This window comes from Electrona antarctica, assembly GCF_951216825.1.
Source record: "Electrona antarctica genome assembly, chromosome: 1".
NCBI classification, from domain to species: Eukaryota; Metazoa; Chordata; class Actinopteri; order Myctophiformes; family Myctophidae; genus Electrona; species Electrona antarctica.
In genome coordinates this window covers 33,863,734-33,876,372 of record NC_136806.1, presented here as the reverse complement: position 1 = coordinate 33,876,372, position 12,639 = coordinate 33,863,734, and the positions used below count along the sequence as shown (strand labels likewise).

The 12,639-nt window shown below is 43.3% G+C and overlaps 1 protein-coding gene across 2 annotated transcripts in view; it reads left to right on the top strand.

Annotated features, from left to right (window-relative positions):
• Positions 1–364: 364 nt before the first annotated feature.
• The window catches only part of hmmr (hyaluronan-mediated motility receptor (RHAMM)), a 25,029-nt gene continuing 12,754 nt past the window's right edge, over positions 365–12,639 (top strand). The window contains exons 1-13 of one of the 2 annotated variants that reach the window (XM_079504958.1): positions 365–553; positions 1,268–1,366; positions 2,495–2,595; positions 3,620–3,700; positions 4,592–4,780; positions 4,864–4,950; positions 5,195–5,306; positions 5,437–5,502; positions 5,779–5,819; positions 5,904–5,936; positions 9,015–9,088; positions 9,511–9,878; positions 9,979–10,127. In XM_079504958.1, coding sequence (XP_079361084.1) covers positions 508–553; positions 1,268–1,366; positions 2,495–2,595; positions 3,620–3,700; positions 4,592–4,780; positions 4,864–4,950; positions 5,195–5,306; positions 5,437–5,502; positions 5,779–5,819; positions 5,904–5,936; positions 9,015–9,088; positions 9,511–9,878; positions 9,979–10,127 — 1,446 coding nt within the window. In that variant the 5' untranslated portion in view covers positions 365–507. Of the gene's footprint in view, positions 554–1,267; positions 1,367–2,494; positions 2,596–3,619; positions 3,701–4,591; positions 4,781–4,863; positions 4,951–5,194; positions 5,307–5,436; positions 5,503–5,778; positions 5,937–9,014; positions 9,089–9,510; positions 9,879–9,978; positions 10,128–12,639 lie in introns of both variants that reach the window. The other variant, XM_079504957.1, reaches the window with a different exon arrangement.

Genomic DNA, 12,639 nt, shown 5'->3' with positions numbered 1-12,639 from the left:
TGATCTTGGTACAATATAGAAATTGATCTATTGAAGATTCTGACGTTCAAATGTACATATTTTTTGTTTTGATTGTATTGCTGTATTGTTGTACTGTGCTTTCTGCTTTGGCAATGTAAACGTATGTTTTCTCATGCCAATAAAGCCCTTTGAATTGATGGCCGCTGGGTGGCGCCGTGGCGGTAGACGCTTTAACGGGGGACAATAATAAACAACAACATGGAAGAAGTTGAAGGGGGGAGTGTTCCTCAGAGTGATCCTGTGGCAGTGATTGGTTAACCACGCGTCGCCAGGCTTTCCAATTGGCTAAGACCCGCTGAGACTCAGGCTTTCCACAAGGCGGATTGGTTGGCTGCTTTCTGTGTGACGTCAATTTGAATTGAATTTAATGCGCGGAAGGCGGAACACACGATTACATTTGTTGTTTTGTTTGCTTGGCAGTTAGTTCCATGTCTGCAACTTGTGCCGCGCCACATATTTGAGGTTTAATTTAACTTGTCTTCAACTATGTCTTTCGCAAGAGCGCCACTGAAACGTTTTAACGAACATGTCGGTAAGTAAGTCAAGACAACATTTAGTAGCAGCTTTACTGACAGTTTGGTAGCAGTTTTCAAGTTATTGGTAGGCTAGGCTATGCTACGCTACTAAGCTAACGTACTTAGTTAACGTACTTAGTTAGCAGTGCTTGTAGGCCAATATATTATAAACTCTTGGTTCCACCCTGTAAAAGTAAAGATACTAGCTATGATGGGTCGTCTAGTATCTAGTTACTTTGGGTTGAGAATTCTGGTAGAATGGAAAATGTACGATGTCACAGCCTAAGGTCACAGCACCTGAGAATCTGTCCGCACCACTGCCCTAAACATGTAGGAAAAAAATTAAAACCGTTTCCCCAGATTGCAGTTACTGTGACACTTGTTCCCAAACAATGTGACTTATGCCTTCCTATACCAGTGGTTCCAAAACGTTTTCATGTCAAGGACCCCCAAATTGACACTCATTAGACTGCGGACCCCCATTCGGAAATATATGCCAAGGAAGCCCCATAAGAGAAGATCTTTACGGTTCTGGCAGTGATTTTCCACTGCCCTATACACAATTATTTATTTACTAACAAAACATATCAGTTCAGTACTTTATGAGCACTCAAGCTTAGTGATGATAGGTTATTAATAATATAACCTATCATTAAAATTATATGTTGCCATGTCTTTAATTTACAATGGAGTTTACTTTAGTGCTTTTAATGTTATTTGACCCCCACCAGGCTGTTCTACTGGTCCTGGAGACTACGACATCAAGCCTGCTGAGCTGAAGGGACCTGTGACCTTCCACAGATCTGACAGGTTCAGACCCATCAAGGAGGGTGCGTCAAAGACGGTCAAGTGCTTATAATATGAGATCTACCATGGCAGCACATGGACTAAAGTTCTCAGTCGGCACAACTAATTTGGATTCCATATTAGAAGCCACTGCATGAATTCTATGAAAGCCAGCATATCTTCTATTGATTGAAGTTTTTATTTCACAGTATGTGGAATGGGTACATTTCAACCGAAAGCACAAGTCAATAAAAAAACTGTTTATATATATTTGTGGACGATCCATACACTTATTTACAACAGGGTCCACCATTTTGAATTAATCAGAATATTTAGAGATGTACAACTTTACAAATAAATCATTTAAAGAAAGTAAAAAAGGGGAAAAAAGTCTGTGGTGCTCTTTGGGAGTGGTTTTGAAGGAGTCAAGGGATTCACATGTCTTAATGGCTGTTGGTAGGGCGTTCCACATTGTAGTGCCATAGGAGCAAAATTAATTTAATTCCTTTTTCCTTCGAGATCTGGGTTGTATGGCAGATCTAAAAGCTCACAACATGTCACGCTGCCATGTGTTGTGAGCTTGTAGATCGTCTATGTTTGGTCATTGGCTATGTAATAGAGCGCCAAAGTCCTGACCGGGACAAAACTGTCCCGGCGATATTGTCGGGGAGGTGTCTATCGTTTGACAGTCAGTCCCTCATATTTGATACAGTATGTTTCTAGCGAAATTAATTAATTAATTTATTATTATTATTATTTATTTATCAACTGACGGTAATGTCAGTTGATTCTCCATATACATATGAGTGAAACGGCCGGGATGATTTATCTTTTCATTTATTTATTCTTATGAGGCGATCTCTACCGATATTGACTTCAGACTTCGGTGCTCTATGTTAAGAATTAAGATTAAAGAGTTTTTAAGTGGTCAAACTAACAATACAATACAAGTTTAGAAGCATCTGCCGTGAACATGAATGGTCTCAGAAATGTAATAAAAGCAAAGTTTAAAGCCTCACCCTGTGATTACTTCAGCTGTTTGGCTGTGTGTATTGTAGAACGGCAGCAACATGCGTTTAGAATGGTAAACGACATCATTACATTTTCAGGCATGAGATTTTATTTCGGCTTTATTCCATGAGACATTTAATTCATCATCTCCTTGTCTACAGCTGCTGCGGACCTACCACCACCACCACCACCACCACCACCCCCCTCACCCTCAAGAAGTGTCAGCATGAGAGTCCGCAGAACCATGTCTGCTGATGGCCTTGTAAGTTGTGGTGTGGTAACCTTGGGTCACCAGGCTTTCCACCTCGGAGGAAAGCCTGGTCTGTGTTGCTAAATTGCAGTGTAATCCGGTCGGGAGTGGATGATATCTTTTCGTCATGTAGTCATTGTTTTGTAGTCAGTCATCAGGCCGGAACCCTCAATCTGGAACTTCCTTTCTTCCCCCAAAAAGCATGACATGAGGGAAAAGGAAGTTTGATTGAGCGTTGACTACAACATGACATAACGATATCATCCGCTCCCGACCGGATCATAAACCCGAAAAGGAATGTTGCCCAGGCTAGTGGTGTGGTGGTTGGAATAATTTGATTTACGGGCGGCTGTGGCTCAGGAGGTAGAGCAGGTCATCCAATGATCCCTGGGTCGGCGGTTCGAATCCCGGCTCCTCCTGTCCACATGTCGAAGTGTCCTTGGGCAAGACACTGAACCCTACATTGCCTCCAATGAGTCGGTCGGTGTGAGCTCGCCACCATTGGTGTGTGAATGTGGGAAGTGAGGACGCTGGCGTCGACTGTTCGCCGCTTCACCTCCCAATGTATGAATGAATGAACCATTGTAAAGCGCTTTGAGCACTTGGAAAAGCGCTATAAAAATGCAATTCATTATTATTATTATTATTATTTCAAGCTGACAAATCCAAAGGTTAACAATAAGTAAAAGTGAGCAATTGTTTTTCCAACATGGTCCCCGATGTCATCAAACAACTGGACAGACGGTAATGCCCTTTTCTCCATCATGCATACAATATTGCTTTATGGCACACTTGGTTGGAAAAAAAACCCAATAACTGTCAGATGACTTTCATATTATAGGATCTTAGTTTTTTTAGTCACCCAGGGTCTTCTGGTCATTTTGATTATTTTAAAGTATTTAGAACCCCCCCCCCCCCCTCCCCTTGAGATGAGCCCAGACCTGAAACCCCTCTAGATTTACCCCAATTGGAGATCAATATTGTATTTCTATGGTTCTCATTGAAATCTGAATTATACCACTCTCTGTACATCAAGGATCATCAAGGATCAAGTGCAAAGAAAGGGAGAAGTGGCATTACAATGGAGATGAAACTGCAGTGTGCCTTGGAGAAGGAGGTAAGTCATTTTCACATTATCATCAACCAAGTATTATTTACTGGTACGTCATTTTTGGTTTAAAAGCTCTACGAAAAAGTCCTTCTGCACACCTACAATGGACAGGTGCGTCGGATAACTGGAACTGAGAAGTAAGTAGAGAAAAAAAATCCCGCACACTGTCTTCACTTGGGTTTAGGTTTTATTGAGCAACGTTTAAGTGAAGACAGTGTGTGGGATGTTTTTCTCTACTTACTTCTGGTTTAAAAGCTCAACTCAATTCTGATCTGACGACTGAGGTTCTCCTGTGGGATCAATAATGCTCTATCTTGTATAAGTTCTTGAATTGAAATGGGCTCCATGCACACATGTCATTTTGAAAAGAACTTGGGCCCCTTCCCTACTTCCTTCACAGGTGTTACTGCTGCGGCTCTATACCATTCTGGTCAAACTGTGTGTGTGTGTGTGTGTGTGTGTGTGTGTGTGTGTGTGTGTGTGTGTGTGTGTGTGTGTGTGTGTGTGTGTGTGTGTGTGTGTGTGTGTGTGTGTGTGTGTGTGTGTGTGTGTGTGTGTGTGTGTGTGTGTGTGTGTGTGTGTGTGTGTGTGTGTGTGTGTGTGTGTGTGTGTGTGTGTGTGTGTGTGTGTGTGTGTGTGTGTGTGTGTGTGTGTGTGTGTGTGTGTGTGTGTGTGTACACTCACTCCATTTGTACACTCTTGAGTTATGGGGATCCTTGAAACTAAACAGTTTGAGAATCACTGCACACTAAATGGAACAGAGCCTTAATTAGTTATTGTTTGCATATAGCCCATTGGTATCCCAACCTGAAAACATATTTTCTGTCTTGAACCCACTAACATTAAGCTAGCTACCCTTTTATGATAATTGCTCTGTTTGACCTGCTTCCTCCCAAGATCCGCTCCTTGGTGCAGCAGCGTGGGGAGCAGGACCAAAAGCTCCAGTCCCTGGAGGAAGAGCTTAAGAAGCTGCATGCAAAATTGTTGACGGCAGTCCGGGAGAAGACGGCCCTCTCTGCTAATATGGCCACCTTGGAGAGACAACTGGCTGAGCTCAAGAAAGCCAACAAGTTCTTGAAAAACAAGGTCTGCTTATCTGACTTCTATACGCATCTCTGCCTTGGTTGAGTTCATAAAAATAATGAACTATTGTTTTATTTCATCTGTAGGTGTCTGCTGACACAACAAAGAAACAGATCAACTCTCTGATGATGGAACTGATGGAGGCCAGAAACAATTTGGATGCTAAAAACAAGGTATGGGAGATGCAAATTAAGGTCCTCAACAGATTGTAACTTCTTGTAAAGTCTTTGCGCTGTACTCTTTTTGCATAAAGCAAAAAATGCTAATAAAAAGCTTTAAAATAAAAACGGACCATTATACATTTCACTTGACCCTTGCACGGTGAAAGGCAGTCCAACCACAATCATCACACTTGAAAATGTGCATGCTGCAGTGGATTGTGCTGAAGTGTAAAGTAAACTACTGTATGGGTTTCAGGACTTAAGTGACCTGCACATCACCACAGAAGGGCAGCTGCAGGCACTGGAAACGGACCTGCAGACCACTAGAACTGCCCTCACAACTCTCACGGACCGAAAGAGTGATCTGGGTAAGGATTACAGGTTAGCTTTGTAAAGACATTTTGCTTTGTCACCTAGATTTTTCAAAGGCTATGACATGAGAAAGGGCAAGGTAAATATTTTAACTACAAGGGCTATAATGTGATTTACTGTTCACAGAGGACCTCCATCAAGCAACGAATTCAAGGAATGAAGAGCTGGAGAATGAGAAGGATGGACTGCATGGTGAGTTCTGAGCATGCCCACGGATGTGTGTTGAATACCACCTTTGCTATGTTATGTGGACTATAGCTCTATATATATACACGCACATACATATACACACAATGTAAGTGTCTGTACTGGTTTGAAAGGCTGCATTACAGTAAAGTGAGGCAACTTTCTGAACTTGACTGAATGTTTTCCTTCACCCACTTAGTTATTTGCATTATTTACATTTATTTAAACAAAAATATTCATCACCCTGCCCTACATTATGCCATGTATACGCATGTTTTCCAGCACTGTTGAAGGAACTGTGGGCAGAAGTAAGAGCTCTGCAGGCAGAAGTAAGAGCTCTGCAGGCAGAAGTAAGAGCTCTGCAGGCAGAAGTAAGAGCTCTGCAGGCAGAAGTAAGAGCTCTGCAGGAATACCTGGACATAGCCAACGATGAGATCCAGGTGAACGATTAATTTGAATTACAATTTAATTGCATCGCTTTAATGTCAACCAATGAATATACCTTACATTTGTGGACTGTGGTACTTATGTAAAATCACACCTGTGTGACGTGAGGGGCGCCCTCATCATCATACATCAATCACATTCCATGCTCAGCCAATCACAATTTGCGTCTTCACTTTTCTGTCCTCACTTTTGTCTTCAACACGGAAAGATGGGCATAGGAGCGTTTGTCCAATCTGTATGGTAGAGAGAGTTTGTACAATCTGTATGGTAGAGAGAGTTTGTACAATCTGTATGGTAGAGAGAGTTTGTCCAATCTGTATGGTAGAGAGTTTGTCCAATCTGTATGGTAGAGAGAGTTTGTACAATCTGTATGGTAGAGAGAGTTTGTCCAATCTGTATGGTAGAGAGAGTTTGTACAATCTGTATGGTAGAGAGAGTTTGTACAGTTTGTATGGTAGAGAGAGTTTGTACAATCTGTATGGTAGAGAGAGTTTGTATGGTAGAGAGAGTTTGTATGGTAGAGAGTTTGTATGGTACATTACATTACATTACAGTCATTTAGCAGACGCTTTTATCCAAAGCGACTTACAATAAGTGTATTCAACATAGGTAGGGAACAAAAACTACTAATCACCAGAAGTCTTTAGTGCATTTTCTGCAAAAACAAGCAACCAAGAGTATACCTAGCGCTAAGGTAAAAGTGCAATATATCAGCTACCTATTTCCTTAAACAGATGAGACAAAATAGCTAAATCAAATGAGCATGAGCTAAAACAATTAAGTGTATCGACTAAACAAGATCCAATAAACAATACGACAATAGAAAACAAGCGTTCGTACAACTAGTTAACAACAAGTAGGTCAGGCAGAGAGGAAGGGTAGTGTTTCCTGAAGAGGTGGGTTTTCAACCTGCGGCGAAATATGGGCAGTGACTCTGCTGTCCTAACATCAGTGGGGAGTTCATTCCACCACTGTGGGGCCAGAACAGAAAAGAGTCGTGACCGTGTGGATCGGCCAGAAGGACCCTTGAGTGACGAGGCAATCAGTCGCCCCGAGGTGGCAGACCGAAGTGGTCGGGCAGGGGTGTAGGCATCGACCATAGCCCGGAGGTAGGAAGGAGCTGTTCCTTTCACTGCCCTATAGGCTAACACCAGGGTTTTGAACTGGATGCGGGCCGCTACGGGGAGCCAGTGTAGAGAACGGAGAAGGATGGTTGTGTGGGAGAACTTGGGGCGGTTGAACACCAGACGAGCCGCAGCTTTCTGAACAAGCTCCAGAGGTCTGATGGCAGATGCCGGAGCACCAGCAAGGAGGGAGTTGCAGTAGTCCAGGCGGGAGATGACGAGAGCCTGGATGAGCACCTGGGCTGCCTTCTCCGTGAGGAAGGGGCGAATCCTCCTGATGTTGTAGAGGAGGAATCTGCAGGACCTTGTCACTGATGCGATGTTTGCCGAGAACGTCAGTTGATCGTCCAGGGTCACACCCAGATTTTTCGCAGTCCGAGTTGAGGTCACCACAGCATTATCAATGGTGATGGCCATGTCTCGGTGCGGACAGCCCTTCCCCGGGAGGAACATCAGCTCGGTCTTGTCCAGGTTGAGCTTCAGGTGGTTTGTCGACATCCACGCCGAGATGTCAGCCAGACAAGCAGCAATGCGTGCCTCCACTTGGGTATCAGAGGGGGGGAATGAGAGGATCAGCTGGGTGTCATCGGCATAGCAGTGGTAGGAAAAGCCATGGGAGTGGATGACAGTACCCAGAGATGTAGTGTAGAGAGAGAAAAGAAGAGGACCCAGAACCGAGCCTTGGGGAACCCCAGTTGTGAGCCTGTGTGGTTCTGACACAGACCCTCTCAGCATCACCTGGTAGAGAGAGTTTGTATGGTAGAGAGAGTTTGTACAGTTTGTATGGTAGAGAGTCTGTATGGTAGAGAGAGTTTGTATGGTAGAGAGAGTTTGTATGGTAGAGAGAGTTTGTACAGTTTGTATGGTAGAGTTTGTATGGTAGAGAGAGTTTGTACAGTTTGTATGGTAGAGTATGTATGGTAGAGAGAGTCTGTATGGTAGAGTATGTTAATACAATATAACTTGAACAATGTTGGGGTGGTTGTATTTGGGCTCCCTGGGACATTTCGACCGTGATTCCTAGAAACGGGTTCTGACCTGAACGTGATACCTAGAAACGGGTTCTGACCTGAATTTTGACCTGAAGGCTAAGTTTAAATTCATCCCCTGAGCATGAAGGAAGGATCTATTATTCACTCAATGGTAAAACAATTACCGGTAAGCACATGCGTAGAAATCCGTGGCAGAAGAGGTAACTTGCATAGAGCATCTTTAAAGGGGCACATGATGAAACCCTAGGCTTATTTTGTAGGTTATTTTCTGGTTCAGGTTAAAAACTACAGCAGATTAAAAACGATGCAGCTGCATTCAATTAAAAATAATAATGGGTGTCTGTAAATGGTGCATTTATATAGTGCTTTAAAGGACAACTTTAGTTTTTTCAACCAAGGTTCATGTTTTAGGTTGTTATTAGAGAAAGTAAAAGATGAGTGTTAATTATTTCTACTGAATGTGTCAAACTTGACATATTGAGCCTTTGACACAGTGTGGCTTCTCCCCAGTAGGCTACCTTCACATTCAGTAGATCCTGTGATCTTGTGTGGCCAGATGTAATTTATTGGGGTCTAGTAGGACTATTAGTAAAAAAAAAAAAATTGCATTCATATTTTGTAAATTGAAAAAGTGCTCAAAGGAGCAGCCATGTTTGGAATTCGCCAATCGGGATGGAATATGAGAAATCGTACGGATCCGTCTTGATCACTTGACTATAGACATAATGTGTACCGACAGTGGCTTGCATTTCAACAACCCCCAAATTTCCGCTGTCTCGCCCACACCGACAGCGATCTTACTGGTTTTGTGTTTGTACTGTAAGATATTATCTACATATCTCCATTTATGTTGTAAATGCATGCAATTTGTACATGCACTAAATCCAATTATAATTTGTCATTTGAATCATCTTCATGTACTGTGAAAACAATACTCTTATTTGTTTGCCTGCAGGACCTTCGGCGGAAGTGTAATGAGAGGGTAGAGCCAGATGAAACTGCAACAAAAGTCCAGCAGGAGAAACTATGGTAAGAAATTGGCTGTGAGCTGAAAATAAAAGATTTACAAAATTAGCTAACAATGTATCACGATAACTAATAAACCAACTAAATGGAAAAAGCGGCACTCCAAAATAAAAGATGCAAGACTGGCTCAGATGTAATTTCTCATGTTTATTTGAGAACGCTGGTGCGTTTCGGCAGAGCCTTCTTCAGAGCAGACTTCACTTCACTTTTTAGTCTGCTCTGAAGGCTATTGAGTGCTGCTTTTTCCATTTAGTTGGTTCATGAGTTAAGTTATTTTCAAGGCTGAGCACCCACTGCCTTAAACAAAGGGCAGTTTCCAGAGGTAGCGCACCTTCTTTCTTTAAATGTATCACGATACTTTAGCTGGTAGAACAACTACTGAGAATTGGTGTCTGTGACACCAATTTGCTACTTGTTGTGCCCAGTGAACTAGAGGGAGAAGTGGAACGGCGCACTGTGGAACTGCAACACCTCCAGAGTGTCGTGCAGCAGAAAGAGGAGGAGTCGGCGAGCTGTCAGCAAAAGCTTGGGGCCTCCCAGGACACTCTGAGAGAGACCGAGGAGAGACTGAACAGTTGCGAGGTGGAGCTGAGATGTTCACAGGAGGCGCTGGGTGACATGGCGGTCCAGATGAAAGAGACCAGCGAGGCCCTCGAGGAGTCCCTTGGTAAGGTGAGCCAGCAGGGGACGGAGCTGACCAGACTGAGGGACATGCTGAGGAGAACCGAGCAGGAAGTGGACGAGAGAACATCCCAACTCGCAGAGAGTCGCCTGCGCCACGAGGAAGCCATAAGTGCGTATCGAATGAAATCCCAAGTGCCACATTTAATTTTCTTGGATTAAAATACATTTAGAATTGTTTTGTGTCACACATTTTCTGTCTTGGTTTTTAGGCCGGATACAGCAGGAGGGCCTGAGGCGAGTGGAGGAACTGGAGACTGAGCTCGGTGCCCTCCGGGCAGTCGGGACGGAGGAGCGGAATGAACAGATCCAACTTGAGCAGGATCACGCTGCCCTGACTGAGCAGCTGCAGAAGGAAAAGGTAAAAAACTGTTGACATTTTTGTACAGGGGTTGGCGGGGGGGGGGGGGTGCGTTTGTGGGTGGGTGGCACAACACTCCGTTCACGTGATCGCAGAAAAAAATGCCTCACCCCCTCCCTTCCTGAAAACAGCACGAGGCAGCCCAGCCCCTGTATTGTCACTCACGTAAAGGCTGGAGACTCCCATGCATCTCGGGGCAAAATAATGGCTTCGTCTTCATAACCAAGCTGGCTGCAGTCGTCTTGTTTATCTTATAATATCTTTGTTTCAGGGAGGGGAGGGCTCTCTCATGTGACTTTCAATGGAGGGAGGGGTTGTGTGTGTGTAACTTCAGTGTCTCCGTCAGATTTCTCTCCTTTTTTCTTCATTTCTTCACTCATGGATTGTATCGCCTGTGCGAGCGGTTATTTCTTTATCATGATGATCAACGCCGGTCAGATAGAACATGGCAAATGTGTTGTGTTGTTTGGCAGTAATACTAACCGCCTAAAAACATCGGAGGGAACTCAGCGCGAGCACGGCTTTCCGAGTTTTTATGTCAGACAGCGTCTGACAAAACCGCTTCTAATTAGCCTTTCTGTTCAAGAAGAGTAGGCTACTACAAAAGCAGGTGTTACATAGAGGTGCATATCTCCAGAATGGAAGATGGTAAAATCACAATTTTAATCTTTTTTTTTAGAGTGGACAAGTTACGCTTTCTTTTGAGGTATGCTGTGTGATTCTCGCTATAAGAGAACATTTACTGTGGGCCTCAGACAAGGTCCTTCGTTCAATGCATCACCTTTAGCACCGGCGGAATAGCTCTACTCAAAATGGCCAGCATTCAAATTGTTAAGGGTGTGTTATTTAAATGACAGTCTGTTTCAGGCAGCCGTGTCCTTATCAAAGCTCCGACCAAATTTACACTAGGATCGGCTGTATAGCATAGGATCATTTGATAAATGTCACGTTGACGTATGCCAAAACTCACACTCTAATTTAAGACATAATATGCACTCCATTTATAAATAAGGCCCTTGGTCCACATCCTTTGAGTATATTGTCACCGTATATTTGCACATGGTGAAATTTGTCCTCTGCATTTAACCAATCCTAAATAACAGGAGCAGTGGGCGCTACAGGGGCAGCAGTTTGTAACGGTCAGATATTTCTATCACAGTTACTAAAAATCACGGGGTATTAATGATCCTCCTTTAAAGATGAAATTGATAGGTTTCAAACATGTAGCATGCAATTAATTCTTTCCATATAAAATAAACCACTGACACACAGAATAGAAATAAGTCTCAGGTAAATAGTTTATCTATATGCAATCACTGAAGAATGACATCAAGTTACAAAAGGGTTCATCATGACATGTTAAATATTATCCATATATAATGCACAGTTCCGTGCCTCTCGCGCACGCACGCTCGCTCGCTCTTATTGTTCCATGAAATATCCACATGTCTCCCCTAAGTTCCAAACGTAAAGATGATCCCCCCCCCCCCCCCCCCCCCGAACGAAAACAATCCCAGAGAAGTCCAGCTGTCTCTCCAACGGAAAAGCAAACGGTACTCCTCGCTGTCTCTCCAACGGAAAAACAAACGGTACTCCTCGCTTGACAAACAAACTCACCGGAGCAGATGATGGTCTCAACCGTGAGTTGGTGGCCTTGGCTATATTCCACCGTATAGCATAGACAAAGTTTATACAGAACGCCATCAGGTCTCACGTCGACTCCCTGCCCGTTTGTCTCTGTCTCGGCGACTTCCGTGTGTTTTTTGTCACGGAAGCGTCACGTCCTGTCAATCTCCTTCGCGACATTGACCCTCCAAAACATAAACAAAAACAATACAGATACCTCTCAGACACTAGGACATTACACATATATATTTTGAGCCATGCTCTTTTAAATTACATTTTAAAATAAATCCTTAATGAATAATATGTGGCAGTGCTACAAGTTAGCGGCGAGCTCAAGTGAGGGGCACCTAGACCAGGGCCGGGATGCGAACCAGGGACCTTCTGTTATGAAGTATTGGAAATTATTGAACCTGGTGTGGAGTGCCGACTCGTTTATGAGTCTTGTTTTTGAGCTGTTGAATTGATTTTCTTCATTTCTTTGTATAGGTTATGTCATATCAGCCCTGTCCAACTTCAAATCCTAAAAGCCAGAAACAGAAATGTTATTTCTATACATTACCAGTGTTCATTCACGCAAACACAATTGTTAATCGCAATTATTTGAGTGACAATTAATCATCAGGTAAAATGTCATAATCTTGACAGCCCTAGCTGCCCTACCCAGGCAGCCTCTACCCATTCAGCTATTATGGTGTTACAGCTAGTACCACTGAGTACATGTGCATAGCTTGTGTTGGATGTCAGGATTGTGGTCGATATTATACTGTACTGTAGTTCCAATTCCAAGAGGGAGAGATATTAGAAATGTAAACGTGGGATGCAAGAACCGCAGAGATAAAAGGTGAAGATGAATGCAACTCATTCCAGATCTAAAGCAACGGGAAGA